The following is a 27521-nucleotide window of genomic DNA, read 5'->3' as shown; positions in this document are numbered from 1 at the left end:
AACACGGCGTAAGGGAACAGTCCTCACCCATGCGCACTGTTCATTGCCTCGCCGGAGCTGCTGCGTCACCCGCATTCCAGGGCATGTGCCCTCGATTGAAGCAGCCAAGGGTACGATCGCCGTCATTGCAGAGAAGCAGCTCCGGCTGGGGAGTATCCCAGCCATCAAAGCATAGTGATGCGTGAGCGAGTGCCGCGGTGATGCCGCAGCATGAGGGAGAGCGGGCCACGACCAGAATCGGCAATCATGAGAAGGAGACAAGCAAGAAACAAATGACATCATGAGATCAAGGACAGAAGGTAGAAGCAACGACAATGGAGAGAAGTCAAGGATGAGGACAAGACGAGACACTATATAGGAGCCGGACGGAGAACCAAGCGATCACTCCCCTCCTCTCTCCCGCTCCCAGACAAGATGTCCTCCAGAAGGCAGGATTTAGCCCCGCCCCATGTTGAATCTACTTGCGGAAGCGGTGTTTGCGAGACGGCTGGGCTTGAGCATCGGACAAAACTGTCAAGCCAGATGAGGAGGCCGCCTGTGAGCGCTCGTGGCGAGCCGAAGGCCGAGATCCCGAGCTGGCCGCAGCTGCATCCGCGTGAACGCTGCCGTAGACACACTGCATCAGACGCTCCAGTGTATCCTCGTAGGACTTGGGCGAATGGTCCATCATCATCTTGGAGGAAAAGTTCAGCTGACCGAACATTTGGCATACATCTTCGACCCGAGAGCACTCGACCCGGCTCGTCATAATCTCCAGGCTTTGGTGCTTGCTCGAGGCCGGACCGCCTTTGACAGCGGCGGCGTCAAGGCCAGAGGGACTGGACTTGCTGCTCGTTTGGCGCGGTGCCAGTGAAGGCTTATGGCGAGTTTTTGTCGTTGTCATCACCGATCGGACCCAATAGACCGTGCCAGGAGGATACAGCTTCTCGGAGCGCATGGTCGACTTGATCTCGGTCATCATGTCCCAGAACCACTCTTGGTCGCTTTCGTCGGGGTCTTGCGGGGGGAGCTTGGTCCTGTCCTTCAGATGCGGTACAGACTGCTGCGTAAACCACGAAGGGTTTGGCGGCGAGGAGGGCACCGACGGCGCCTGGGGAGTTGAAATAGGGGCCGGAACTGGAACCGAAGCGGCAGCGGACGAGGAAGGCGACCCAAAGAACCAGGACGTTGGTGGCGAGCCGTAAAACCACGATGACTGGGCGGCAGGAGCAGAGCCGTGCGAGGGCATCGTCGGGCGCGGAGGCGGGGACGATGGTGTGCCGGACGAAGAGCCTTCACCGGACCGCGAAAGGGCAGCAGTGGTAGGGCTGTCGCGATAGAGGCCAAGGGACTTGCCAATGATCTTTTCGGAGAGACCCTTGTTTTCGGGATCGAGCAGCATCATTGACATGCTCTTCAGGTCTTTGACGATCCCGATCGACAGGTTGGGGATCAGATCATTGCCGTTCACTACCGACGTCACCAGCTCGCGGGAGGCTTGAGACAGAGAAAGCGAGCACACCGACGGGGTGCCGTAAGCAAAGCAGTGGATGGGTCGGCCTGTGGGCAAGCCAGAAGCCGTCGAGGTGGCAAACACCGTCGGAATGCGAGCCGAGAGCGACGAGGCGGCTGTGGCCCAAATCATAGCCACAAGGGCAGCCACGCCACCGCCGAGAGAGTGACCACACTATCAAAGGACACAGTTCGCCAACAACATCAGTGACTACTCTGCATCTCGCCTGACGCACTCCCATGGGACGTTGAGCGGCACACATCATCAGCTGCTGCAAGGCTAGGCGTCGAAGGGTCCTGCGCGTGCACGTTGTCGCCAATGCGGACCACCACAAGCGAAGCACGAATGCAAGCCTTGAACGTACCAGTACAACGCCATAGCCAGGGTACTCATCCAGGGTCTTTCTCACGACCTTGGATATGACAGAGGTCGGGTCGGCAATCAGCTGGGCCGACTTGAGCATGCCTTCGTGAACTTGGTAGGTCTCGCCCTCGAATTGAAAGTCGGCGTATGCGAACAACAGATCCGTGAGTGTGTCAGACAACCCCAGAGTTCCACGGAGCGTCACCACCACGGCTTTGGAAGCGTGGTCGAGGCACACAAAGTGCTGAACAGGCTTCATCCGAGGTGCTTGGAAAGCCACGCCGCCCTTCTTGTAAGACGATAGCAGGATACAGTTGAGCGGGATGCCGGTATGGATCGAGAACACATAGTGGTTTTCCGGATAATCAGGGTCGGTGGTGCGAACGTCGGAGACGACGCCGATGCCAAAGACGTTCATAAAGTGGCGCCCGTATGCTGCGGAAGCAAACTTGACAAAGCGATTGATGTTCTTGAGTAGATAGGGATCGGGCCAATGGCTGGTTCCAGCACGGGTGTGGCGCGAAGGATGATCGAATGAGGCACCCGGACTGACGATTCGAGGCGAAGCAAAGCCGTTAGAGGACGGGCCGGCGCGATGGTGTGCGCGGACCTGGATGGGCTGTGATGCACTTGGAAGCTGCAGTGACATCGCAGAGATCGACATACAGTGGGGGGTAGGGAGAGCGAGCGAGCGAATATCAGCAACAAATCAATGGTTGTGCATTGAACCCGTAGCAACACAGGACCTCGTTGAAGCAACCTGGGCCATCTGCGACCCCCGAGAGCCACCTCCCTGGACCCAAGACTCACAGTTCCGCTCTTGATGTGCTTGTGATCCGGATGCGACGCCGCAGAGGATACGGAAAACGAGGAGGCGTGCGAGTTTGAGTCGGCAGAGTGTTTTCGCTTGAATGAGAGTTTCTGGAAGAGGTTGGAAAAGAAAGAAGGTCTTGATTTGGTTGATTCAGGCGATGAGGGATACATGCCATAGTCGTCGTTCGGTTCAAACGATGTTGCATGTGGAGAATGCGCGGGGCTGTGGCCTGCAGATCCTTGCTCCGAAATCGCCTGCTGGCTCGAGACCGTCATGGCAAACTGCTCGCCGGCCTGCTCGGAAAAGTCGTCGGCAAGGTGATGAAAAAAGTCGAGATTGGAGACAAGGTCATCGTCGTCGCGGCCCAAGTCTGTGTGCGCATGGACATCCTCTTCCAAAAGACCCTCGCTGATGACTTCGTCGATGTGCTCGATCGTTTCGATGTCTTGGCGGAGGAAGTTGACCTGATCAATGATGCCATCGGCGTCTTTAGTGGGGACGGGCGGCGGCGAGGGCTCCTCTGGGGACAGAGACGAAGGCTCTGGGGTGTCCCAAGTCAACAGAAGCTCCTCCGAGTGGCTGTGCTGGTCATCGCCATAGAAGTGGACGATCCCTTCGTAGAGCTTGATGAGCTTGCGGGACGCCATGGTACGCTCGCGAGTGACATACTGCAGACAGGCGTAGGCGGTGATGGCCTTGGTGAGGCCGCCGAGCAGAAGAATTGTGCTGATGGTGCTGCTGAAAATGCCCGACGGGAGAAGGAGCCCGGAGCCCTCGCCAAGTTCGTTGAGCTCCTGACGCACAAGCTGCACGAACGTGGCCAGGGTCCGGGAGGTCTCTGTCGACCCAAAGAGCCCGTCAAAGGTGGCAACGGTTTCTTCAGCCGCCTACAGATTTTCAAGAGCAGTGTTGGAATATGGGCAGCCGTGATGAGCGAACAGCCATTCAGCGGCAGATCTCCAAATCGACAGGATGTCCAAATCGGCAGATGGACACCCGTGTGCCAGCGGAGCACCGACTTGCTCGAGCCTCAAGTGCCTCGGAGCCTCCCTCCGCTGCCCATCCACTCGACACCAGTCTGATAGGTCGAGCAGAGGGTTTTCGAGCATGACAATCACATGAAGACAGGCCAGCGGATCGGACACCCAGCCACGCCGAGGCGAGCGCAATGGCAGATACGTACATTCAGAGAGAACTTGACGGTCTATAGCACATGGAAGTGGTGGAGTGGGCAGTGTTTCGCGACGCATTTCCGCCACAGCGCATCAAGAAATCATGTGTGGTAGATTAGCAGAAACCACGGCCGACTCAAGCTCCTGGTTGCTGCTGCTGGTGCTGCTGGTGCTGGTGCTGGTGCTGCTGGTGCTGATGCTGCTGCGGACCAAGCGATGGGCAGAAGCCAACTCAGGGCTGCAACGAACCTTCGTGGTGAGGTGGAATGTCGCCAACATAAAGAGCTCAGTCAGGGTGAAGCTGTGGTTGACAAAGCTGATGCTCATGTTGGTGTACTGCTCCAGAGCCCGATGGAAGAGCGCAATGTGCTGGGGACTGAGCGAAACCAAGGCATGTAACTGGTCAGATTCCGGCCGATTGCAAACAAAGCCATAGCGAGGCACCCGAGACAGTCGCAGGATGATGTTCTCGGCGAATGGTCAAGCGATACAGACGTCGGCGTGCCCTCGCTGCTGTTGCTCATGGGCGGTGCCAGCGCATAGTGGATTGATCGAGCCGTCGTGAGAGCACCGACGATGGCAGCCCGGCCAGCACCGAGTGACGCACTCGTTCCAATCTTGGCACCTTCAAGGGCTGAGATGCAGAGTGGGGCATTGAGTGGACAAGCGCTGAAAGGCGGCCTGGTGCAGTGAGGCCGCCCAGGGTTCTCCACAGACATGGGTGGGCGAGGCAGTGGCATCCAGATCACTCGTTCGCCGTTCCCGGGGCGGCATTGCCACCAAGATATAGTCGCTGAACAAGAGCGAGGCTCAAGACAAGTGCAATTGCAGTACCCCGCATCTGCGGGAGATGCCGGAGCGGACAGGCGCACCTGTATCGGCGACCAGAGCAGCAGCTCGGAGTGAGATGCGGGCCGTCGTGGCGAGATACGAAACTGCATAGGCGATGCTGTCTGAGAGGAGGGTCGGCGCGAGCGGTGGGACGCTTGCAGAAGGCCCGGCGACGGCCAGCTCCTCCCGTTTCTGGTACTCGATATAGTCGTCGTCGTCCATCGGGGACAGGGTCGGCGGGGGGATGAGAGGAGTGCTTTCCAGGGCGGGCGAAGATCGGCTCGGCGGGGTTTTGGGCGTGTCCGGCCACGGCGGTCATGTGCGCGGCGGCGCACGTGGGGCCCACGCCGGGGGCGGCTGCTGGACACAGCGGCACTGCGGGAAGCGCCACTGCTGTTGCTCACATCGCTGCGACCACGAAGCCAAAGGTCGGTGGGAGCGCATGAGCAGCACCGGCGAACAGAACGGAATGATAACCCCGGGCGGGTGGGCAGACACAGGTGTCCTCTCGCCCGCGCCCGATTATTCTGCACTATGCACACTGCCCACAGGTCCAAGCGGGCCAGCGACGACGAGCTCCTGAAGCTGCTTTCCAAGCACATCCGCACGACCCTGTTTGCCGAGAATCCACTGCCAGCCGCACTCGAGGGCATTGCTATCCTCGACCAGCTGGTCGGCAACCTGATCAGGTTCCCCGCCGAGGACAAGTACCGGCTGATCCGTCTGCGAAACAAAAGGCTTGCAGGGTCGCTCTTCAACCTCACCGGGTCGGTCGACTGCTTGGTCATGCTGGGCTTCCTCGTGCGGGTTCGCGAGTTTGAAGAAGTTTTGGAATACTCGCACGCTTTGGACGATGCCACCCTGGCTTTTCTGCTCAAGTTCCAGCAAGACCTGGAAAAGCTGCGAAGCGAAGCCACACTGGACTACCAACAGCAGACCCGTCGTGCTGCCAAGGCGAGAGAGCAAGGTAGGCCCGGCCGTCTTGACCACCCGCGCGTGCTGCATACTCGGTTGGGGCCATCTGACACCTCCAATTGCGATCTCTGCCGTGAACGCCATCGGCCCCAGTCGAGAGTCGAAGGGATATCGTTCTGCAGCAGATCGAGGATGACCGAACTCGGGTGCGGGACCGAAGTCAGATGCTCCGCCAAAACCGGGTTGCCAACTCTATCGCTCAAAACGAGCCGACAACGCAAAGGCCATCATGAAAGATGGAAAGCTCGCGCTGCTCTCCGCCCGGCATCCATGCGAGGAGTCTGGAAAGCAGGATGGCTCGAGCTCATGGCAATGAGTGGAATGCTCATCCCACTGGCCAGGCACCGACTCCCAAACGCTGCAACGTATCATCCAAACGACCAGGGACTGTCGGTACTTTCCGGACCTGAATGCACATCGTCCATCCGCCCCCACCATCGCCAAACAGTGTGTCCCAAAGAGACTGGAGGAGGAGCAATTCGAGTTACCCGGGCCACCCGAGTGTCTTGAAATCGAGAAGCCATGGAGCTGTCCAGGTGGTCCAATACATGCCCCACGTTCCCACATCGCGATGGATTCAAGACTGTGCTCCCGAAGCCAAACAAAACCCACTGAATCGCCAGCAAAGACTGCAGTGCAATCTCACGGCCTGCCCACCGGGGCCAACCGGTCGTTGAGGGGCGCTCAGGGACAGGCTGCTCCTCTGCGTTCGAGCAAGCCTCTATGGTGCCTCCTTGATGTATCCGGCGAGCGAGGCCAGTTGGCGCTGCTTGTGGGTCTCTACGACTGTATCGATCTCGTGGTAGATCGACCCAAGTGCGTTTTGGATAACCTCGGTGGTGATGTGCTTGATCTCTTCGTTCGTGAGGACTTCGAAAGGGTTGAAATCTGGTCCAGGCAGCGGGGCGAAATACAAGAGCCCCAGTTCCATTCAGCTCGGCTGAAGCCAAACCCTCGCTCGAGCGACAACGAAGGTGCATGAGGGGGGGGGACAGAGATAGAACAGGCGTCCAGAGCCGGAACGACTTACTCTTTGCACGCTCTTCGGCAAGCCGACGCTCGAGCTCCTCCCGTTCGCGGCGTTCGGCTTCTCGCTTGAGTGCTTCTTCAGCCTCCCACGCCAGCAGCGTCATGCCTTCAGCCAGCGGCCTTGGGCACATGGGCTTCTCGACACTGACTTGGGTCTCGACGTCGAGCTTGTCTTGATCGGTAACAAAAACGCACTGCACAAGCCGAAAGTGTTGCATGAAACTATCCGGCAGAAGGCATTCCAAGGTAGAAATAAGAAAGACCGAGACGAAACCACAGTGGGGGTTTGAGAGCCAGCATCGATTTAGATGGACCAAGAGGTGATGTACATCTATCCGAGTCGAGCGCGAGCTCGTTTTGTGCTGACCACAAGCACACACTCTGCGATCCGCCGATACTAACGTCGTGGTGACAAAATCGGTGATAGATATGGCCTCCTTGAGCGTAAACGACTGTGACTCGTTTTCGTATCCTCCTCCGCCGCCGATGCTGCTGCTCATTGGCATGGTTTCATAGCAGATATAGGTCTGAAACAGCTCCATGGCCTTTGTGGCAGTCAAGCCGTCGGCTTGGAGCGGCGAGTCGCAGAGCGATCCGACGCAGCAGGTCGTACAGTAAAAGTAAATCCACCGTTCGACACCAAAGAATCGCCTGGCCTGTGCTCTATGGAAGTCGCCGGGCTAGTGATGGTGCGGGTTTGCCTGTGGACGATACTTACAGATTGTCTTGTCGAGCAGGAACTTCATGATCGAGAAGAACGTGGAGATCTGGCGAGCATTAAATCCGTTATCCTTGGCCCACCTAAGAGGCGTTCAGAGGGGCCCGAGGTCAATAAAGCAGTTGGTCGATGGTCTAGTCTGCAGATGCTGCAGTCGCAGGCTGGCCATCCCACAGGGCCGTGGCAGTGTAGGCGTCCATCTGGAGCTGAGATTCTTTGAGCGCAAGGTTTGGCATCTGTATCTACTATATGCCCATCTGGTTGGCCATGGGGCATCTTTACCAGTGCTGCGAGCTTGGGCGGCCAACGCCTCTCGCACCCATGATGCCCTCGGCGATTATCGCCACGATCGTTCTCACGCGTGTCGAGCTGCTACCCGGACGGCGGTTTCCTGGATACCCACATAAAGTTGCTCATATGGAATGCGAGCAGACAGTTGGCCTGGAGGTCGTCCTTCCAGTTGTGGATTGAGAGAATTGTGGCGAGTTTGCTGGTGAGAAGATGCAGACATTTTAGATTAATCGACTGGACCGTCCGGGGAGACTCGCGTACTTTCCGCCAGGAGCGTCGCAGGGGGTGCCTCCACCTGTGCATTTCCTCGAAATCCAAGTTGCCGAGTTCGTCGATGTTCTCTGAGGTTATAAATGTCCAGGCAAGCTTGGTGTCATCGGACTGGCGTCCGTGAGATATAGCAAGGACAGCAAGCGACGGTGTTAACACGACATATTCGTGGATTTGGTCGCAGGCGAACCCGGCTCGCAACGCCGCTCGCCGACTATATGCGATGAGCCATGCTCGGGACAAAGCGGCCATTACGTCTCCTCCGAGCCCGGTCTCGGATGCTTCCTTTTGCTTGGTCTTGAGCGCCTTGCCGGCCTTGGCGTCAGGGCGAACGGCCCCTCGACTGGTCTGTCTTTGACCCGAGTCGGCTTTTTTCGGCGATGTTCCCCTCAACCCTTGTGTGCCGGCGGATCCTTGCGATCCTGGCTTGGTCTTTGTGGACGACATGTATGTATGTATGTCTGCCTGGCTTGCTAAACGGTGTCGGGGGGGGGGCTGCAGCTCGTCTGGCTGGAGTTGGTTCACTGCCTCGAGTGCCGTATTGAGAGGGACGGAGCAAGAGCAAGAGCAAGAGCAAGAGCAAGAGCAAGAGCGCTTCTGTCGGACAACGAGGCGAGCTCAGAGTGCCCTCGAAATTGCAGATTCGGCTGGCCAGCAAACTTCCGGCCGGATCGAGCATGATCGGCCCGCGAGCCGTCTCGAGATCACCAGATTTCCCACAGGGAATTGGGGGGGGGCGAGTCGGAATATATTATTGCATTTGTCCAAGCACCCCAACATGCCCCATCGATAATCTCAAGGAAATGAACAGGAACAATCAACCAAAATGTGATGAAAAGGAGTAAGTCAAATAGGGAAACGCAAAGGTACCCTCCCCTCTCACGCCGGGGGGGGGACGCAGGTCGCTCCACAGAACCGCTGGCCGAAGAGCATTGAAGCGTACATGCAAGGGAGCCCCCCAACACACCCGGGTAAAGGAAGGGCCGCGATCATGGATGGGGGCGAAGCTTTACTCCTTCTTGTCGATCTTGATGATCAGGTCGCCGGCGTTGAGCGAGTCGCCCTCGTTGACCAGAACCTGGGAAACAACGCCTGCTACCGTGGCAGTGACAACAGTCTCCATCTCTGCGAGTCGGAAAGTGCAGTTGCAGGTTAGTGGGGGGGGGAGTTTGGTCTATAGCGGCACCGGGCAGGCCATATTTGCCCAAAGCAACAGTCGGAATGTACTTACTCATGGCACTGAGGACAACGATGGGGTCGCCGAGCTTGACCTCGGTGCCGACCTTGACACGGACTTCCAGGACCGAGCCAGGCATGGGCGCGCCGAGCTGGAGCTTGTCCGAAGGGTCGGCCTTGGGACGGGTTTTGCCGCTGGACTTGAGCAGGTCCTGGGCTGCGTCGTCAAGGACCGAAACCACACGAGCCTCGCCATTGAGCATGAAAAAGACGTCGCGGGTGCCGGCTTCTTCGTGGAGCTGGCCGATAGCAATCAGCTTGATGATCAGAGTCTTGCCCTTGGCAATCATGAACGAGAACTCCTCGCCGACCTTGAGCGGACACAGGAAGCGGTGGGTGGGGAGCACCGAAAGATCGCCGTAGTTGTCCTCGGTGCGCTTGAACTGCTCGAACACCTTGGGATAGAGGGCGGCGCTCAGGACGTCTTGGTCATCGATAAGGCCGCGGCCCCAGTGATCCTCCAGATCCTGCTTGAGGAGATTCAGGTCGAGCGAGGGAAGGTTTTTGCCGGGACGCTCGTGGATGGCCTTGAGGCTCTTTCCGGTCAAGATGCGGGTGCGCAGAGGCTCAACAAAGCCATACGACGGCTGGCCAAGGAGACCCTGGAAGTACTCCAGGACCGACTTGGGGAACGAGAGCGTTTCGGCTTGGTCATAGATGTCCTGCTCGGTGAGCTTGTTGGAGACCATGAACTGGGCAAAGTCACCGACAACCTTGGACGAGGGCGTGACCTTGACGATGTCGCCGCAGAGGCGGTTGGCGACGGCGTAGGCCTTTTTGATTTCTGTGTTGCCAGTGATTGGATGCGAAACTCTGTCAGCATGGCTCTTGACATTGACATTGGGTGCGCCGTCCGGGGTGTGTGCCTTCTCCACATGCCTCACTTCGATGAACCAGATTCCCTCCCGTCAAAGTAACGCAGACCGGCAGAACAAAGCACTCCATGATTGTACATACCGTCCCACTGGGTGCCGAGACCGTTTTGGGTGGCCTGGAAGAGCAGGTTGGTGTACTGGCCACCAGGCATTTCGTGCAGATAGACGCCCGAGTCACCACTCTTGACGTTGGGATCGAAGCACGAGTACAGCAGGCGGATCTGCTCCCAATACGCGTTGATGGCCAGAACCGAGTCGAGGTTGATGCCAGTGTGGTCATCGGTGCCTTCGACGGCGGCAATCACGGCACCCATGGAAGGCTGCGAGGTGAGGCCGGACATGCCTATGGATAGGAGGAAACACAAGGGAAAGTGATCAGTACCTCCTTGTGCTGGTGTCGCCCACGAGGATTGGCGACAGTGGGCTGATGCTAGCCGAAAACAGGGCGTGACTACATCCTCCTACTTACTGTCGACAGCGACGTCAACAACGTCAGCACTACGTTTGAAAAGAAGCCCAAGATGCAAGAATGTTAGCTTCATCTATACCGAGAAGCGATCCCAAGACACACACACGATCGTCGCCCAGCACTTACCCAGCCTCGACGGCAGCCAGGTAGGTGGCAACACCGGTACCGGCGGTATCGTGGGTGTGGACGTGAATGACCAAGTCAGGGTACTTTTGGCGGATGGCACCGACCAAGAGACGAGCGGCCTTGGGCTTGAGCAGACCCGCCATGTCCTTGATGCCGAGGATGTGGGTGCCCGCGGCGACAAGTTGGTCGGTGAGGTCCAGGTAGTACTTGAGATCGTACTTCTTGCGCTCGGGGTCTGAGACGTCGCCAGTGTATGCGATCGTGCCCTCGGCGATACCGCCGGCCTTGATCACAGCTTCGATGCCAACCTTGAGGTTGTCAATGTAGTTGAGCGAGTCAAAGACACGGAAAATATCCACGCCCTTCTCCTTGGCGACCTTGCAGAACTCGTAGATGACATTGTCGGGGTAGTTGGTGTATCTATCGAGCAATCAGAGGTGTCAGTGTCTGCACCAGATCTCGGCTTCGTCGATGACGGGTGGCACACGGGATACGCCGATCAGCCTATGTTGCGCTATATTGCGCTACGCTGCGTTGTGCTGACGGAGACTTACCCAACGCCGTTGGCACCTCTCAGTAGCATCTGGAAGGGCACATTGGGAGCCAGGCGGCGCAGAGCCTCCAGACGCTTCCAGGGGCACTCGTGCAGGAAGCGCAGGGCAACATCAAAGGTGGCGCCGCCCCACATTTCAAAGGCAAAGGCATTCTGGAAGGCATGGGAGGTTGCCGGAGCAATCTTGGCAATGTCGATGGTTCTGACTCGGGTGGCCAGCAGAGACTGGTGGGCATCACGCCAGGTGGTGTCCATGATGAGGGCTCCACGGTGTGCGCGGACTGCCTTGCAGAAGGCCTCTGGACCCTTCTCGACAAAGATCTTGCGCCAACCGCTTTGGCAGGGGATGGTAGCATCGTCGTCCGAGACTCCGGGGATACTGGGCACGGAAATGGTGTCCTGGAGCTGGGGCAGGCCCTGCTGGCCAGAAATGCGACTGCCGTTGACGGCAAGGTCGCCGAGATAGCGCAAGAGCTTCTGGCCGCGGTTCTTGGTCTCGTTGCCGATCAAAAGCTCTGGAGTGTCGTCGATGAAGGTTGTCCAGAGCTTGCCGGTAGAGGAGAACTGGCCATGACAAGTTGCATGTGGATTGAGGCGGGAGCGCGGCAGATGTCAGATAAGATGGACGGCCATGATAAAGCATGCAAACACAACGGCAGGCGCAGGAAGCGAGCGTGAATGAGAACGCGAACAAGTAAAGCAGCAGCAGAGTCGGCAGAGCTGCAGCTTGACATGCATCTGGAGCATCGCACGCCATCCACGACAAAGTGTACGCCGCTACAGAGCAAGCACACTGGCCAGAGCCGAGAGCCGCTCGTCAGGAGCGAACGGGGTGGTACTTACAGTCTCGTGGGTCAGCAGACGGATGAGGAACGGGATGTTGGTCTTGACACCGCGAACTCTGAACTCGAGCAAGTTGCACAGAAGCTTGCGTCGAGCAGCTTCAAAGTTGCTGCCAGTGCAAATAACCTTGACGAGGAGTGAGTCGTAGAAGGGCGTGATGATGGCGCCGCTGAAGCCCGGGCCGCCATCGAGACGGACACCGTTTCCACCGGAGGAGCGATAGACCTCGATGCGGCCAGTGTCGGGCTGGAAGTGGCGCGAAGGGTCTTCGGTGGTCACACGGGCCTGGATCGAGTAGCCGCGGGTCTTGATGGACTCTTGAGAGAGACCAAGCTGATCGAGAGTGGCGCCAAGCGCAATGCGGATCTGGGCAATGACAATATCCACGCCGGTGATCTCCTCTGTTGTCCGGCCGCGTGGGTTGCCCGACATGAACCGAGGGCATGGACGAAAGTAGAGAGCGCGACATCAGCAACGACATTTCCGCCAAACCGAGAGGGCAGCCTGAGCAAGCGCCCGAAGCAATGACAGCGACAAGGACCAAAATGCTGGCAGGATGTCGACGCCAAACAATGGACGGGGGGGGCCTTACCAGTGATGGTGTGCTCGACTTGGATGCGAGGATTGATTTCGATAAAGTAGTGGCGGTTCTGCTGGTCGACGAGGAACTCTGCCGTGCCGGCGTTGCGATAGTTGACGAACTTGGCAAGCTTGATGGCATCGGCCAAGATGGCAGCACGGACCGGTTCCTAGAACAGAAAAACAAAGCAATAGCACGACATAAGTAACGAATGCGGGTGAGAAACGGCTTGGAGTGCTCCTGCTGCAAAGCACGAGAGGCACACGCCATGTCAAGCGAGGCTGATGGAGCGAGGCCGATGGAGCGAGGCTGATTCGGGGGCCCACATTGCAGACCCGCCACTGGCAGTGCTGTGTGAGCCATCAATGTCGCGGTTGAGCATCCGTGGCAACACGACCGATCGCACTTACGGGAAGATCGAGAGCAGGAGCCATTTCGACGACCTTCTGGTGGCGTCGCTGGATCGAGCAGTCGCGCTCAAACATGTGGATGACATTGCCGGAGCCATCGGCCAGGATTTGGACCTCGATGTGGCGGGGTCGCTCGAGGAAACGCTCGATGAAGACAGTGCCGTCGCCAAAGGCCGCCAGAGCCTCGGACGAAGCGCGCTCAAAGAGCTGGGCAAAAGAGCTCTCGTCGCGGACGACTCGCATGCCGCGGCCGCCACCGCCCATGGCGGCTTTGATGATGACTGGGAAGCCGTATTGCTTGACAAAAGCATGTCCCTCGGCAAGGCTCTTGACGGGACCGGGGGTACCAGGAACGACAGGAACGCCGGTCTTGAGGGCTACGCGCAGCCATCACCAGCAACAACAGTGTCACGATCGAGAGCAGATGATCAGTCGGGAACAGGCATGGCGAATAGCACCAAGGGGCCGCACGGAGCCATCTGGGCATCGGCGCTAGAGCGGGAAGGGCGGCAAGATACAGCCCAACGAATCAGGCAGCCCCGATGCCGGCTGCTCTATCGGCCGCCGCTTGAGAGCCCGATACCACAATCGAAGATAGAACGGCATTCATACCAATGTCTCTGGCCTTGGTCTTGTCGCCAAGCGAGTCAATGACCTCATGTCGAGGGCCAACAAAGGCAAGGCCGGCGGCCTCGACCTTGCGAGCAAACTCAGCGTTCTCAGCCAAGAAGCCATAGCCTGCACAACGGAATTGTCAGAATCAAATAAGAACTGCAAGTCAAGACACGAGAAGGGAGATGGCGAGAACAGCACGACAAAGAAATATGGAAGCAGACAGAGGGCCCAGCCGGCCCCCGGCGGTCAAACGAGATCATTCACGGCAAAGACGCGAGCAAAACGCACCTGGATGGATCACATTCGCGCCGTGGACTTTGGCAATCTTGATGATCTCGTCGATAGCCAGATAGGCACCAACGGCAGTGTAAACGCCCTGAGGAGCGATCTGATACGACTCATCGGCCTGCATGGCATTGGAGACAACAGGAGGATTCACGCGTCAGTCGAAAGCAAAAGTCGGCTGTGGACGACAACCCGAGTCCGAAATGGAGGCTCGCAGCCAGGAAAACCACTGGCGCCCGCTGACAGACAGCGGACGGATATGAGAGAACTCGGCTGGATGGCAAGAACGGCAAGACGTCCAGAAGAAACAGTGACCGCCACAGCGAGACAGGACTACCGACAGCCACGATGTATGGCAGTTCTGGCGGAGGAGCTCGCGAGCGCGACGTACCTTGTATCGGTGCATGGACAGACGGTCCTCATGCGAGTAAATACTGATGGCCTTCATGCCGAGCTCGTGAGCAGCGCGAATGATGCGGATGGCAATCTCGCCTCGGTTGGCAACGAGGAGAGTGTGTTGGGCCTTGTTGGGGTCGTCGCGCATAGAGGCCAGAACTTCGGCCAGATTCTGAGCGGACATGCGACCCATCTTCCTCATGGAAGGCGTCGTGGGGGTGGCCATGGCAGAGATGGTGGAGAAGCAAACTCAGATAGAGGGGATGGGGATCGAGAAGATGAATAGATGTGAGGGGAGAGAGAAAAACGAAGGCAGATGGCCAAGCACAGTCCGAGAGGCAGTGAGGGAATAGGGCAAGACGGAGCGGGAAGAGCAGGCTCAATCAAAGTTTGGCAGGACCAAGGACAGGACCAAGGACAGGACCAAGGACAGGGGTGGGCCAGGAGGAGCAGCGGCTGCGAGGGCTCGTCGAGACCGGTCCAGACAGCAGCGATGAAGGCGAGGCCGCAGACCGCGGGTTCTTATGTCTGATAAGCGACGGCCGGGGGTGAGTAATTCCGTCTCGGCGCTCAGCCGCAGAGGGCGAGGGCGGGGGCGGGGGCGAGAACGCGGCGAGAGCGGCAGCGAGGGCGCCCTCGCCGGCGAATCTCCGCCGCGCGTGCTGCTGCGCACACACACCCCGGCACTGTGCGCCGTCGGCGTCGGCGTCGGCGTTCGGCCCGGCGAGCTGTGTGTGTCTGCGACGGAACCATGTCACTGCCGAGACATGGCCTTGTGAGGACGGAGAGGACTTGGTCGAGAGCGCTGGGTCGAGGACTTGGTCGAGAGCGCTGGGTCGAGGGCGACTGGGCCAGGAACGGCCTCGCTCCCCCCCCCGCTCGATTGGGGCGATTGTCTCTCGGGCGTGCTTGTGCCTCGGCTGGGTGTCGCCTGACTGGCCGACTCTGTCAGGATGCGTCGACAGGCTGGCTGGCAAACGCACTGGCAAGCGCACTGGCAAGCGCACTGGCAAGCGCACTGGCTCGCTGGATGCCTCAGACCAAGACACCAGGACGGCATGGTCTGTGGTCGCCGAGATTGCTCTGCGCGGGGCCTGCTGTGTCGGTGGAGAGCCGTTGCTGTGTCTGCCAGCGCACGATGGCTGTGACCGGGGCAGGGGTCGATCTGATAAGTCGATATCCGCCAAACATATCTTGCTGCTGCTGCGAACACATCTTGCCACCACCACCCCCACGACGACAGACATCGCTGCGATGGACACCACCGCTGCTGACATGGCCTCGCAAGACCGATGGCGGCTGTGTCGGCCCGCGCGCCGTCGGAGTCGCCCGGGAAGCACATGCCGGACCCGGTCGGAGATGGAGCAATCCTTTGCCGAGTGCCGTCGCGGAGGGTGGGGGTCTGGTGATGAGATGCCGCTGGGCAAAGACGATGCGCTCGGTTGTGCTGCCGGGTCATGCAACCGGGCTCGCCGGCATGGTCCGGGACTGCCCGCTGCTGGCTGCTGGCTCCAAAGTCGACTCGCCCATCGCTATAACTCCAACCCGACCCACTCATCACTATACCTCCAAGTCGACTCCCTTTCACCGTCTTCCAACTCGACTTTCTCGCCGACTTGGCTCCATATGCCGCCCGTCTTTGAGCCCGTGATGCCATCCCCCGTCATGTGCCTGCTCGCCATGCCATGTCCTTCCCGGCCATCACGGACATCCGTCCCGATGCGCGATCCCTGCATCTCCCTCCGCGATGACGTGATGTGTCGCCGACGATGGAGCCAACGCTCGAGCCGATGCCGTCCCGAGTCAGGCGGGCTGGCCGGTCCTCTCGGGTGCACCAAAAGCACCTGAAAGTCACCCTGTCGCTCTGCCACCCTGGCGGTCCTGCTGCAGGACCTCCGAGCCGATCGTCAAATCGAATCCAAAACTGGCCGTGTTGCCCGTCAAGCGGTGCGGATGTCGTTGTACGGGCAAGAACAACTCGCCGACAAACTGCCATGACCCCGGCTTGGCAGGATCTCGGTCTAGTGCCGGCGCCTGATGTCGCCATGGTTGCGATTGAACTGGTTGTGATAGTAGTGGGTATCCTCAATGTGCCGCTTCGTCTCGATGCCCAGGACCGCCCCCGGATTCAGCAGAAGCTCGGCCTTATGCTTCTCGGCCTGCTCTCGGGCCAGCCTCTCAGCTCGGAGGCGTTCGATTGTGCTGCTGCTACTGCTGCTGCTGCTGCCGTCGGCGTGGCTATCACGACTGGTGCCAGGCGGTGTGGGATTGTGCCGTGGACCATGTCTTTTGGACTCGCCCCGTGAGCTCGATGACTTGCCGTGGGAACTGCGAGATCCAGCGGTCCTCACCAGAGCCTGCAGGTACCAAAAACCATGCATCAGATCAACCATGCATCCCCCACACCGCCAAGCGAGCGTACAGGGTTGCATCTGGCCTTTAGCTGCCCAAGCCCACCTGCGTCCGTCTCTCCAGCAAGCGGGATTTGGATTTGCTCTTGATTTGGTCCAACCGAGCTTGTCCTTGGTTCATGAGCCACATGGGATCTTCGCGCTCGGCCTCGGGCTGGATGCGCTTCCTTCGCCGCTCCGACTCTTCTGGGAGACTGGCCCATCCGTAACCGGCAATGTCAGGCCCGCGGCTTCATACCAGACTCCATACCAGGCTCGATATCCGACTCCATACCAGGCTCCATGAAATGCTGCTCAGAACTGCCCCCCCTCCTCGGCAATCTCGGTCTTCCCCACGCACTGCTTACCGATCCTTCTTGTCCTCTGATCGCGATAGAGTCTGATCCCCTTTGGACTTGGCGTACCACGGCGTCGCAACAGCAAAATCCGAGGAAGCAGAGCTGCCAGAGGGGGCATGCCTCTTGTCGTCCCGGTTCTTCTCTGCTCTGTCCTTGCCCTTCCGCCTCTCCGAGCTCAAGCCCAGCTCTGGCTTCTGGAACAGAGTGGATTTGAATCATGAGTTCAATAAGCCTCTCTGTGCGCCAATCCAGGCAGATTCTCTGCATCGTGGACAGAATGTGTCGAGGCCGTCTCGCAGCCAGGATTGCTCTCGAGCTGTCAAGTCAGCATCGCCAGCGCCCTCACCTCGGCATCTGGAAACAGATTGAGGGGTCCCGGCGCCTCTTGTTCTGCGGCGACGCTCGGATCGGTCTCGGGCTCTTCGCCAGTGTCCAGCCGCCGTCGCTTGGCTCGCTCCCGCAGGATCTTGAGTCGGACCTCCTGCTCCGCTTGATCGATACGACGCTGCTTTTCCTCTTCCTCGATGCGGGCATTTTCTTCGTCCCGCCGAACCCGTTCCTGGTTTTCTCGGCTGTACACATGCCAGCTGCAAACCATCCGCCCCGCCCGCCCCCATGCAATTCCAGAGCAGCGAATGTGCGTCAGTCAGCGAGATTCTGGGTCAGTCCAGCTACAAGGGTCGCCTGCCACCATTCGACATGCAGCATTCGACATGCAACATCCAACATGCAGCATTCGGCATGCGGCGTGCATTAGAGAGCGGAGACATGCCTTTTGTGCTGCAGGATGTTGAGCTTGCCCATGGCTTCCTGTCGGGGTCGGGGACGTCGTCTGGTTGGGGCTGAGTTGGGTGGGTCTGGCGATGGCGATCGGCCTCAACAGCAACAGCCGCGGGTCATGTGAGCGGCGCCATGTGACCTCGACGTGACCGGTCCTCAGCAAGAAGGGAGCCAGCCGCGTTTCGACGATCGGGGATCTGGTCTGATCCAACCTCCCGAGTGCTGCAAGCAGGCCGCCGTCATGTCGAGGTAGGCCGACGTTGGGCCGACTGAGGGGGAGGGAGGCAACTCGACATCCGGCCACAAGCCTTGGATATCTCCAGTCGCCACTCCTGTGCAACCGATCGTCAAGATTTGCTGATCTACCCACTCACCCCGCACGTCCGCTCTGACCGTCGCTCTCTCCAGACACTCCAAGAACAACACCGCTCTGGCGTTCTTCACCGCTGCCGAGAGAGCCGAGCTCGGCTACGGCACTCAGAAGGTAGCAAGTCACCCCGAATTGCCTTTCAGCATGCGATTTGCCCCCCCCCAGCTTCTGACAAGGGGCTTTCATCTTGCCATGTTTGCTCCACGAATGTGCTCGTCAGCAACGACTCGGCCGAGATTCAATGAGGGACTTTGATGCATGCTTCCTGTGCCTACAAACGGCACGGAGCCCGCTCAGCTGGTACGAATCCATTTGGATGCATCCATCTCCTGCGTACCAGCCCAAGCATCCATTTGGCACGGTGGTGTGTCCGGCAACAAGCCAAGAATCGGCGGGCTTCTCAAGCAAGCGTCAGCAGGCCAATGCTGCATCGGGAGCCGGCGATATAAGGGCTGGGGATATGCACTCTCCCCTCATCCACGTTTTATTCTGTGGTTGGTGGTACAATCTTGATTTCAAGTCCAAAAGGCCATCTCGCTTGCAAGGTGAGGATCACGGCGGCATCAAGTCCAGCACTGGATCTGTTGGCTGTGGACGGCCATCCTTCTCCTGGACGCTGTCTGGAAAGGCGCATCCTGATGCACCTCTGCGAACCCTGTGCTGGGTGTCTCTGATCAAAGTGAGCACAGAGCGAGGGAGGAAGGGAAATGGGACGGTCGTTGCGCCATCTAACCCGCGGTCGGCCGCCGTGTCTCTGGCAGGAATGCATCTACGAGAACATCCTGTCGCAGAAAAAAGAAATTGCCCGCAAAAGCGATCTCAAGAAGCTGTACGAGTCTCAGCAAGAGGTATGCGCAGAGCAGCCAGCGTCAGACCCGAGCCAGTTGGGGCTCTCAGGGACATCAGCTTGGGCCTGATATCGACGGATGCATTCGATATGCAACCGGCAATATGGTGCCGTTGTGCCCAGGAGTACGGAGGGTGAGGTCCGTCGATACCCCCAAACAACAGCAGTTGTGCCTTCGGCGTGAACTCAGACTCTCCCTCTCTCGACTGCGTGATGCGGGCATTCCAATAGGAGGAAGTCCGCGCGAAGGAGCTCGTGCAGCGGGAACAGGAGATTGCCCAGTTCGAGAAGACCCAGACCAAGCTGCTGGCGGCGACCGAGACGGAGGCCAAGGGCCAGAACAAGCCGGCTCTCCCGAGCTTTTGGACTGTATGTATTGATCGTCGGTGCCGATCCGTTCGGCTCGTGGTCGGGCATGACAAGCCATGTGTTTTGGACGACTGTCTGCAAAGCGATCGCCAACCCGATCTCCAGATCACCCAGTGGCACGGCGAAACTGACAGACAGACTCCATTTGTATCGATGTTTGTGCATGCCCGCGGCAGCCGTCACTGACCCCGACAGCCAAACCGGACGCTGTCACGGAAGTAAAAACCGACATCGTATGCACCGCTTCGACCACACCGCACCCGATCATGTAAGCGATGATACGTCCGACACATCACTGGGAAACTGGTCACGCCTGCTCCTCCCTTGATGATATCATGGCAGTGGCGGCACTCTGAACATCAATCCATCATTGTCTCGCTGCTCAGGCTGAAGAAGTTGGTCCCGATCGTGTTTACGCCAGCAAAGGGCGCAAAGACCTCGGCCTCCAAAGTCGAGCACATGTGCCCATCCTGCCTGAAAACGCTCACCAACGGCGTAAAGATGATGTGTGAGTTTGCCATTGCCCTGTTCATGTGCGTTGCTCCCGTGAAAGAAAGGCTGGAAACGGGAACTTGGCTTGCTCCCCCCCCCCAACGTACCTGCGCTCCCAAGCCGACGTGGAGATCCAGAGTACTCCGGCTACACAGCAATATGCGACGATCTGAGCTCCATCGCAACCTTCCTCCAATCCAACACTCATCTTTTACAATGTCGCCGCCAGTCCTCAAGCCATGCGGACATGTGTTCTGCAAGCACTGCTGCCAAAAGTTCATCAAGGAGCAACAAAAGTGCTTCGTATGCGACACTCGCTGCAAGGACAAGGACATGGTCGAACTGCATACGGAAGGTGGGTGCCCACGATCGACGGGCCTGCTCGCCGTCGCCGATGCTGGAGACAGCCACAGCCACACGATGGCCTCATTGTTGCTTCTCATCGCTCACGCATCCCCGCCATGCCCGAAACGGATGGCTTGATCTGCGAACTCTCTTCGTCGCATCCACATGCTCATCGTGCACACAAACAGGCACGGGATTTGTTTCCGGCGGTGGCCAAGTCGAGGCGAAAAAGGTCACTGTTGCCTTCCAGTAAGTCCGGATGGACAGAGCCAGTCGCACTTTCGAGAAATGCGGCTCTCGAAACTGGTCAAATACACACACCACCCAGCTCGCTCTTTCTGTTTGCCGTCCATGTCAGCCTCTGATGAGTAGCAGCTCTTGGATGATCAAACAAACGCATACAGCGCGGTCGGCACACGGCTGTATCGAGTGTATTCGCCTATGTTTTCGCTACAACATCTCGCCGCGCAGTAGGATCTTGGGCAGACTCACAGTGGGCCGAGCTTCGTGAGGACAGATGTGCGGGAAGCACAGGAGCCTACCCCGGCGTGGCTGAACTGTCGCCAGCGCCGTCGTCCCCTTCAGCGACTCCAGCAGCACCGTCTCGCCGCCTTCGGCACAGTCCGTCAGATAGAAGATAGACGTGTGCGTGGACGTTTGGCCATCGACAGTCCTGGTCAGGTCAGTGTGTGCTGGGAGATATCCGCCGGGCTCATCGTAGACCAGGAACCGCATGTGAGCGAACGCGGCCGATGGCAAATCGCCGTCGAGCCGGGCCATGGCCTCGCGGAATGCCCGCTGGATCCATCCCAGTGTGTCGCAGTAGAGCGAGCGCTTGTTGCAGGACTCTTTCTGCGGCGGGGCAATCGGCAAACGGCTGCACAGCTCGGCGATGGCGGAGACGGCCGAGTCGGAGAGAAAGTCGTCGATCGTGAAGCTGCCGGCGCCGGGATGACTTGAGTCCACAGGAATGAGCACTGTCATGACCGGCCGATTCGACGGCTCGAATGTCGGATTGTCAGGCCAGGTCGGCAAGGGCGCCGGCATCTCAAGCGACTTGAGCACGGCCGGATGGAGAAGCGACAGCAGTCGCAGCGGATGCATGTTGCTGTGGTCGGGTATGTCTGCGTCGGCACCGCACTCGAGGAGCTTCTGGGCAACCCGGCCGCAGCCCTTCCAGCAAGCCAGAAAAAATGCCGTTTGTCCGTATTCGTTGACGACGTTGATGTCGACACCGACCTCAACCAGGGCTTCGAGCCGCAGCACATTATTCTCCTCGGCGGCCTTGAAGAGCTCCGAGTCCCGCTGTGACCGATAGGTTCCGACGTAGAGCCCGGCCAGCGAGCGCATCGACCTTGCCTGGAACACTGGCTTGACCGGCGCCGTCGTGGATCTGGATTCTGGCAGGAGCAGATAGCGGGATCTGGACCGGGCGGCTGTTGCTGCGGGGCCCTCGTTTGCCGGCCATGACGGCTTGGACAGGTCCGCTTCGGACTCGAGGCAGAGGACCGTTCGACATTGCTCCAGAGGACACTCCATGTCCTCCCATTTGCACGGGCGCTCCATCACAGCTGTCCAAAAGCACTGCCGGCAGACCTCATGTCGGCACGGATAGAGCACCAGCAAACTTGGGCGGTGCTGTCGGCACAGCTTGCAGTTCGAGCTCCGTGGTCCGTTTGAGGCGCCTTGGACAGCCAAGCAGACGATGTACACCGCAAACGCCGGCAGAACCGATGCGAGTGCTAGCGCCAGTTGCCCTCGGAAGAGACCCTCGGGGCAATCCGCCGACACCGTCGGGTCTGCTCCGGCCCGCAAGAGCGACGACACGATCGAGTCCCTGCGCATCCCGGCGGCATACTCCAGCAAGGTGCAGGGCTTCGACTCGATTTCGTGAACGAGACTCAGGCCCAGGGTCGAGAGCTTCACGAGCCCAAACTTGGCGAGGTTGCTCTTCTGAATCGCATGGACCAGGTCGGCGAGCTGCTCGCGGGTCAGCGGGAGTCGCTCCAGAGCATCGGTGCTGTGGAGCAGCTTGTACTGGACCTGCATCCGCTCCTTCTGCGACTTGCTGTGGTGCTTTCTGTTTCCCTTGAGCATTGTGTATCCAGCGGTGTGTGCCGTGGTTGGGCTCTGTCTGGGCGGTGCACCAAGATCGGTGGTGCTGATGGCGATGTTGGCGGTGTTGGCGATGTTGGCGATGTTGGGAACGTTGGTGGTGCTCTTTCTGCCATGGACACGTGGATCAGGTCACACAGATCATATGATGGCTGCGCACGTCGGAGTTTGCGGTGGTGACACACGCTTCCATCGTCCGCATCGACGATCGGACCCACAATCCCCTGCCCGTCATTGCCGTTGCTGTTGTTGTTCTGGTAGTGAATGCACACGTTCGCCGCCCAGCACGGCCACACGGTGTGCCTGGATACCAAGCAACGCGAGAAGGTAAAGTATCTTGATGCCGAGAAGCCACCCCCGAGTCGCATTGCCCATACCAGTCGATCGTCGCCACAGGAGATCGACTAGATGCTTTCACGCCAATGCTTCTCGTTATTCTGGAACAACTGTGTATATTCTCGACGCCCAGAGTATCACAATATTTCCTTGCTCTAGTGCACTGCATCGATGGACTCAGGGACATTGGTGCCCCCACATGTTCTTGAAAATAGTCGTATGAGGAAGCTTGCTGGGATGAAACCATGTGCGCTTTGGCACAGCCGACACAGAGAGCGCCGGCGAACTGGCCAGGTGCCGCCCGTTGGATCCACGCTCTATCTCTCAGGCGATGCTGAGTGTATTTTTGGAGCGATCGCCCGCCTCGGATATGAGTTGCTCGCGGGTTCGAATGGGTGCAATTCGACAACCTTCCGGCTGCTCGCCGTTCAGCAGAATATCGACAAAGGCCTTGGATGCCTCGCAATAGCCGTGGTGCCCGGAATCAGGCAACACATAGACGTGGGCTTGGTCGCCCATGACTTTGTCGATGCCGAACCGCGTTGCTGCCCAAGTCGGGTCGATCCCTGTGGGACACATGTCCAGTAGGTGGGACCAAGTCAGCGGTGGGACCTCCAAAGAGGAAAACTCAGTTTGACCAAAGAGCGCCCCGAAACAGTGCCCTCATACGCACGGACACCGCGTCAGAGTGCATGTACTCACAGTCCCGGGATCCATATGCAAACACCACTGGGAAGTTAAACTGCTTGATTGTCCCTTCGCCAATCGGCAGTGTCCAGCCCAGCGTTGGATCCATCAGTCGGGTAAATGCTGTTTCGCCCGAGATGTTGCCGACCGTGGCAAGCCGATACACGTACTCGATTGCCGTATCATCCTGATACGGGAACTGGGCCGCCACCCGGGATCGGCTCTTGAGCAGCATGTCGCGCACTCGCGACGGGGACAGGTACGAGAGGATACGCTGTGGCGTGAGTCTCCAAACCGACTTGACGATGACATTCCGGACGACTTCGCGGGTATTCTGTGATGGAGGAACAGCGAATCCCTTGATACCTGGGAGCAGCGGCGACTCAAAGCGTCATTCATTCTGAAGTGGCGTGTGCTCCAATTATCCACCCCCGCCATGCAGCCAGTCGACTGCGTTCGAGCAGCATCCAAGCGCACCGACCACCAGCAATCTGTCCTCGGATCGAACAAGCCCAGCGAACACTTACCAATGGGCGATAGGAGAGTGAGTTTGTCGAGATGCTGCGGGCCGTAGCGCGCGGCGTATGAGGCCGAGATGAACCTGCAAAGCCATTTCCGGGCCGGAACATGTCAGCGCATACAAGATAAAGTTCGCCATCCAAGCCGCAGTGACTACATTGCGGTTTGTGAATGCAGTCAGAGTCATATACCGCACCGACCCGTCAGAAACATGCCCTCGACTTACCCTCCCATGCTGTGGCCCGCGAGAGTGAACCTGTCGATTCCCTGTGCGATTCGCCACGCCTCGATCGACTCGACCCACCAGTCTTGAATGGTTGTGGGAGAACACCCTGAGATCCGTGGTCGCGACGACCGCCCTGGATTTGAAGGCACTGTCAGACGATGCAAGTCGCAGGTGCGAATGCCAAACACCTACCCATCGAGCCGACCTGCGCCGCATCTGCTTGATGCGCTCGACGCTGCTCACTCAGTGCTGCCCATTCGGCTCTGTTCACTCAGTGCTGCCCATTCCACTGGTTGCAGAGCCACAGCAAGAGTTGCTTTCGCTGCACCCGCTGCATGTGCTTTGCACATTGGGACCGTACCCCATCCCAAAAGATCAATGGCGTGGACGTTGTAGTGCTCTGTTGGTTCAAGCAAAAGTCAGGGCACGATGGCAGATGCGAGCGGGTCTTGTCGGCAGTCGCAATCACAGCAACAAGTCGCTCGACAGTGCTGAACTAAACGCATTCGTCAGTAAACTTACTCGACAACTCGTCAATGTTGTTGATCCAGATCCCAAGGCCGCCACCCCAGCCATGGACCAAGAGCAGATGGGGCTTGTGCGCCTGCTCTTGTGGATCGCCCGTGGTCGAGATGGTGTTGATGTAGTAGGCGCCAGGGATCGACTCGTTGCCGTAAACCCTGCTCTTTGGGATCGCTACAAAGTGCTTGCGGAGGGGCGTCTTAATCGCTCGTAGCATGCGGGTCTCGGCCGTCTCCAGAGCCTTTTGTCTCTCGGTAATGGAAACATGTGTGTCCGGCCGTCGGCTGTTGGCCCAGGCGAGCTGGAGACGCCTGGGGCCATGCGAGAGCGCACTCTGCGAAGAGGGAATCCAGGAGCTGATAGGGTTGAGATTGAGTCGAGCCAACGACTTCATGAAGGAGTGCGGATTGAAGCCGTGCGGTCCGCTGGAAGCCATGGCGCCTGGGAGTCGGCTGCAAAGTCTGTGAAGCAAGGACGCAATCGGGCCGGTGAGTTGGTAGGAAGTCGGCCGAGGGAGCGAAGAGGCTTGCTGCGATTCGTGTACCTTGGTGCCGGTCTGTCTGCGTGTGCCGCTGATGCCAATGCCAATGGCGAACTGCGATGGCGATCGGGGTGTCGACCGTGGCGACGGCGGTGACGGTGGTGGTGATGTCGCTGGCGGACTGCGGGCGGGTTGCAAATCCGAGCCGGGCGGATTGCACTGGCTGGCGGCGTGCGCAGCCTGCCAGCCGCACACTGGCTGGCCGCTCTTGGACCCTGGTCATCCGCCGCTCCCACGCTCGACTGCCGACAGTCCTGTTGGTGTTCTCCAGCGGGCACACTTGCTTGTGGGAGCATGGTTCACCGGGAGAGCCCGCCAGCGCTCGAACGAGCCCCCCCCCTCCACCACCTGGCTGCATCGCATTTCTCCTTTCGGGCTGTCGCCATCGCTCTGGCAAGTAACCGAGCATGAGCACCTCCAGTCGCACCAAGCTGTTCGCGGAGCGATCCCGGTCTGTCGGGGATACCGATGCCCTTTCCCAGCAGTTTCTCCGGAAGCTCAAGGCCTCAAATGCCTTCAAATCCTCCCGACTACACGAAGAGCTGTCCACGTCGGTCTTGAACGAAAACACGCCAAAGGAGTCCGTTGTTGTTGAGCCACCCTATCAATTCGTCGCCCCTCCTCCTGTCGTCGGGCGGCACGCTGCCTCCTCCGAGCTGCGGCCCGAGGTTCGATCGAGTGTGGTCTCGATGGGACAGCCGGTCGAGGACGCCAAGCTACCGCCTCGTCGCGTCCAGCAAATGTCCTCATACGAACGGATCATAATGGAAAACTCATCGGCACACACTTCCAGCGCCGATCTCTCGCGGCCCAAGTCCAAGGACGACTCCCCTGATGTGTCCAACCAAGAGTCCTTCATCATCTATCAGACGCCGCAGATCCGAGTCCGTGAATCGCTCGACTCTTCGGCCTCGCCATCACAAATCTCCAAGATCCTCTTTGACGGAGACCGGGACTCGGCCGGACGAGCAAGCGCCCATGAGCGATCCATTGGTGGCGGCAGTGCCGGCATTGGCGGAACTCGAGAACAGTCGCACTCTGTTCTTGAGCCATCATGGCTCGATCGCGAAAAGTCCCAGGACTATAGTTCCAGCTATCTCCTTGGATTCACCGAAGGCGGCGAAAGCTCCCTGGCCGACGCACCTTCATCGCCAGAAAAGTCCAGAGCAAGTCCGGGCGTCCTGCCGCTGAGCGAACTGGGCTCAAGCTCGTATATGAGCAAGCTCCAAGCAGAAAATCGAAGTGAGGTGAGCAGAGCGGATGACTTTTGGCGGTGTATTAAAGAAGAACCCCCGAACGCTGCTGTTATGGGCATTGTCACCGTATTCGAGTGGCAACTGCATCCATTCTCACGAGCGTACCCAACCAGGTGTGTCTCTGTCTGCTCTTGATTGATCGCCCATCCCGTATCCGTGCAATCATTCTTTGAACAGATGCCCGAGACTATCAAGCTCTCCGACACGACCCTGTCGCGTCCGATACTCTATGAATCAGGGGCAGCTGTCTCGTCCCGCATGGCATCGCGAGAGCCAAAGGAAGAGCGCCTGTTTGACAATCTGCAAAACCTCCCACCATTGCCGGAATCGACCGATTCTATTCGGGCACTGCTGCTGTCGGAAAAGGCCGTTGAGGAGCGCTTGGAGCAGCTGGCTCACAGCCGCATCGGGAGCCGCATGCCCTCGGTTATCCAAAGGCCGCCAGAAATCAAAGTCGACACCCAGCGGTCGTTGCCAAATTTCACCATTCTACAGGACATCGAGTCCAATTCGCTGCAGCTGCAGCATCAAATCCTTGGCCTCGAGCGCAGTCTCCAGGACACCGGATCCCAGATCGACAGTCTGGCCACCAAGCAAACAAAATCCAGCACCCAGCTCCAGGTTCAGCTGCACGACCTGCAAGAAGCCCTCGAGCGTATCGAGCAGCGCCAGGATCGGCTCGATCAGTCCATCCGCCAGCTGGTGTCACGCAACGACTTTGACGTCTTGTCGAATCTGACCGAAGTCAAGCTCAGCGCCATCGAGTCAAAGCTGACCAGCCAAGCCAGTGCCCTCTCCCAGGACCCGAATCGTTGGGCAGAGCTGGATGAAAAGTATAAGGAGACCAGCCTGCGACTTCTCAAGCTCGAGTCCAGCATCGACAATCTGGCGCACTCGCAGCAAAAGCATGAGCTGTCGCAGAGTACCATGGGCATCAAGCTTGAGCAAACCTCTGTTGAGCTCAAGCAGCAGCTGACCGCTCTCGAATCTCAGACAAGGCGGGCTGTTGGCGACTACCTCAACG

The 27521-nt window shown here is 58.7% G+C and overlaps 8 protein-coding genes across 8 annotated transcripts; 2 read left to right on the top strand and 6 right to left on the bottom strand.

Annotated features, from left to right (window-relative positions):
- Positions 1-163: 163 nt before the first annotated feature.
- BJ171DRAFT_52363 (uncharacterized protein) lies at positions 164-4923 on the bottom strand. Its single transcript, XM_053112554.1, has 7 exons — positions 4714-4923; positions 4337-4475; positions 4091-4217; positions 3853-3873; positions 2666-3556; positions 1857-2492; positions 164-1666 (listed from the first exon to the last, which is right to left on the bottom strand). The coding sequence occupies exons 1-7, from the start codon at positions 4892-4894 to the stop codon at positions 458-460; spliced, it is 3204 nt and encodes a 1067-aa protein (XP_052967880.1). The 5' UTR covers positions 4895-4923; the 3' UTR covers positions 164-457.
- Positions 4924-5085: 162 nt separating this feature from the next.
- BJ171DRAFT_499625 (uncharacterized protein) lies at positions 5086-6214 on the top strand. Its single transcript, XM_053110498.1, has 2 exons — positions 5086-5639; positions 5741-6214. The coding sequence occupies exons 1-2, from the start codon at positions 5207-5209 to the stop codon at positions 5878-5880; spliced, it is 573 nt and encodes a 190-aa protein (XP_052967879.1). The 5' UTR covers positions 5086-5206; the 3' UTR covers positions 5881-6214.
- BJ171DRAFT_598000 (flagellar C1a complex subunit C1a-32-domain-containing protein) lies at positions 6215-8402 on the bottom strand (the record flags this gene model as incomplete). The annotated part of the gene is made up of 6 exons (XM_053114800.1): positions 6215-6535; positions 6678-6898; positions 7079-7244; positions 7395-7477; positions 7798-8066; positions 8211-8402. 6 exons carry the CDS (start codon positions 8400-8402, stop codon positions 6369-6371), a joined length of 1098 nt encoding a protein of 365 aa, XP_052967878.1. The 3' UTR covers positions 6215-6368.
- Positions 8403-8683: 281 nt separating this feature from the next.
- BJ171DRAFT_499624 (uncharacterized protein) lies at positions 8684-14777 on the bottom strand. Its single transcript, XM_053110497.1, has 12 exons — positions 14339-14777; positions 13951-14068; positions 13660-13785; positions 13048-13424; positions 12650-12806; positions 12058-12458; positions 11216-11778; positions 10662-11081; positions 10536-10564; positions 10149-10409; positions 9187-9975; positions 8684-9080 (listed from the first exon to the last, which is right to left on the bottom strand). The coding sequence occupies exons 1-12, from the start codon at positions 14567-14569 to the stop codon at positions 8965-8967; spliced, it is 3588 nt and encodes a 1195-aa protein (XP_052967877.1). The 5' UTR covers positions 14570-14777; the 3' UTR covers positions 8684-8964.
- Positions 14778-16214: 1437 nt separating this feature from the next.
- BJ171DRAFT_499622 (uncharacterized protein) lies at positions 16215-17929 on the bottom strand. Its single transcript, XM_053110496.1, has 5 exons — positions 17865-17929; positions 17439-17679; positions 17102-17286; positions 16801-16948; positions 16215-16700 (listed from the first exon to the last, which is right to left on the bottom strand). Exons 1-5 carry the CDS (start codon positions 17894-17896, stop codon positions 16365-16367), a joined length of 942 nt encoding a protein of 313 aa, XP_052967876.1. The 5' UTR covers positions 17897-17929; the 3' UTR covers positions 16215-16364.
- Positions 17930-18071: 142 nt separating this feature from the next.
- Positions 18072-20672, top strand: BJ171DRAFT_499620 (uncharacterized protein). The gene is made up of 10 exons (XM_053110495.1): positions 18072-18121; positions 18281-18356; positions 18463-18542; positions 18763-18787; positions 19004-19090; positions 19321-19458; positions 19635-19726; positions 19845-19966; positions 20180-20305; positions 20484-20672. The coding sequence occupies exons 1-10, from the start codon at positions 18114-18116 to the stop codon at positions 20546-20548; spliced, it is 819 nt and encodes a 272-aa protein (XP_052967875.1). The 5' UTR covers positions 18072-18113; the 3' UTR covers positions 20549-20672.
- BJ171DRAFT_499617 (uncharacterized protein) lies at positions 20673-22486 on the bottom strand. The gene has a single exon (XM_053110494.1). The coding sequence runs from the start codon at positions 22390-22392 to the stop codon at positions 20746-20748; it is 1647 nt and encodes a 548-aa protein (XP_052967874.1). The 5' UTR covers positions 22393-22486; the 3' UTR covers positions 20673-20745.
- A 359-nt stretch (positions 22487-22845) lies between these two features.
- Positions 22846-25348, bottom strand: BJ171DRAFT_597995 (Alpha/Beta hydrolase protein). Its single transcript, XM_053114799.1, has 7 exons — positions 25245-25348; positions 24701-25161; positions 24540-24578; positions 24179-24311; positions 23961-24034; positions 23449-23799; positions 22846-23312 (listed from the first exon to the last, which is right to left on the bottom strand). The coding sequence occupies exons 2-7, from the start codon at positions 25134-25136 to the stop codon at positions 23071-23073; spliced, it is 1275 nt and encodes a 424-aa protein (XP_052967873.1). The 5' UTR covers positions 25137-25161; positions 25245-25348; the 3' UTR covers positions 22846-23070.
- Positions 25349-27521: the final 2173 nt, after the last annotated feature.

This window comes from Polychytrium aggregatum (genome assembly GCF_025602895.1).
Source record: "Polychytrium aggregatum strain JEL109 chromosome Unknown BJ171scaffold_13, whole genome shotgun sequence".
Lineage (NCBI taxonomy): Eukaryota > Fungi > Chytridiomycota > Chytridiomycetes > Polychytriales > Polychytrium > Polychytrium aggregatum.
Note: the sequence above shows the minus strand (reverse complement) of the source record. Positions and strands in the feature narration are given on the sequence as shown.

What these genes read in the sequence shown, in the direction of transcription:
- BJ171DRAFT_52363 (XM_053112554.1), bottom strand. Translation starts at nt 4,894, where the DNA reads ATGGACGACGACGACTATATCGAGTACCAGAAACGGGAGGAGCTGGCC. An exon ending in TGCTCTGGTCGCCGATACAG is followed by an intron (nt 4,476 to 4,713) that starts GTGCGCCTGTCC and finishes TCTGCATCTCAG; the next exon opens with CCCTTGAAGGTGCCAAGATT. An exon ending in AGCACATCAAGAGCGGAACT is followed by an intron (nt 2,493 to 2,665) that starts GTGAGTCTTGGG and finishes ATGTCACTGCAG; the next exon opens with CTTCCAAGTGCATCACAGCC.
- BJ171DRAFT_499625 (XM_053110498.1), top strand. Translation starts at nt 5,207, where the DNA reads ATGCACACTGCCCACAGGTCCAAGCGGGCCAGCGACGACGAGCTCCTG. An exon ending in TGCCAAGGCGAGAGAGCAAG is followed by an intron (nt 5,640 to 5,740) that starts GTAGGCCCGGCC and finishes CATCGGCCCCAG; the next exon opens with TCGAGAGTCGAAGGGATATC.
- BJ171DRAFT_499624 (XM_053110497.1), bottom strand. Translation starts at nt 14,569, where the DNA reads ATGGCCACCCCCACGACGCCTTCCATGAGGAAGATGGGTCGCATGTCC. An exon ending in CTCCTGCTCTCGATCTTCCC is followed by an intron (nt 12,807 to 13,047) that starts GTAAGTGCGATC and finishes TTTCTGTTCTAG; the next exon opens with GAACCGGTCCGTGCTGCCAT. An exon ending in AGAGGTGCCAACGGCGTTGG is followed by an intron (nt 11,082 to 11,215) that starts GTAAGTCTCCGT and finishes ATTGCTCGATAG; the next exon opens with ATACACCAACTACCCCGACA.
- BJ171DRAFT_499622 (XM_053110496.1), bottom strand. Translation starts at nt 17,896, where the DNA reads ATGGGCAAGCTCAACATCCTGCAGCACAAAAG. An exon ending in AACATCCTGCAGCACAAAAG is followed by an intron (nt 17,680 to 17,864) that starts GCATGTCTCCGC and finishes GATGGTTTGCAG; the next exon opens with CTGGCATGTGTACAGCCGAG. An exon ending in TGCTGGAGAGACGGACGCAG is followed by an intron (nt 16,701 to 16,800) that starts GTGGGCTTGGGC and finishes TGGTACCTGCAG; the next exon opens with GCTCTGGTGAGGACCGCTGG.
- BJ171DRAFT_499620 (XM_053110495.1), top strand. An exon ending in GCACGGAGCCCGCTCAGCTG is followed by an intron (nt 18,543 to 18,762) that starts GTACGAATCCAT and finishes CTTGATTTCAAG; the next exon opens with TCCAAAAGGCCATCTCGCTT. An exon ending in TGTACGAGTCTCAGCAAGAG is followed by an intron (nt 19,091 to 19,320) that starts GTATGCGCAGAG and finishes GCATTCCAATAG; the next exon opens with GAGGAAGTCCGCGCGAAGGA.
- BJ171DRAFT_499617 (XM_053110494.1), bottom strand. Translation starts at nt 22,392, where the DNA reads ATGCTCAAGGGAAACAGAAAGCACCACAGCAAGTCGCAGAAGGAGCGG.
- BJ171DRAFT_597995 (XM_053114799.1), bottom strand. Translation starts at nt 25,136, where the DNA reads ATGGCTTCCAGCGGACCGCACGGCTTCAATCCGCACTCCTTCATGAAG. An exon ending in GCGGGCCACAGCATGGGAGG is followed by an intron (nt 24,035 to 24,178) that starts GTAAGTCGAGGG and finishes ATGGCTTTGCAG; the next exon opens with GTTCATCTCGGCCTCATACG. An exon ending in TGCATATGGATCCCGGGACT is followed by an intron (nt 23,313 to 23,448) that starts GTGAGTACATGC and finishes TGTGTCCCACAG; the next exon opens with GGATCGACCCGACTTGGGCA.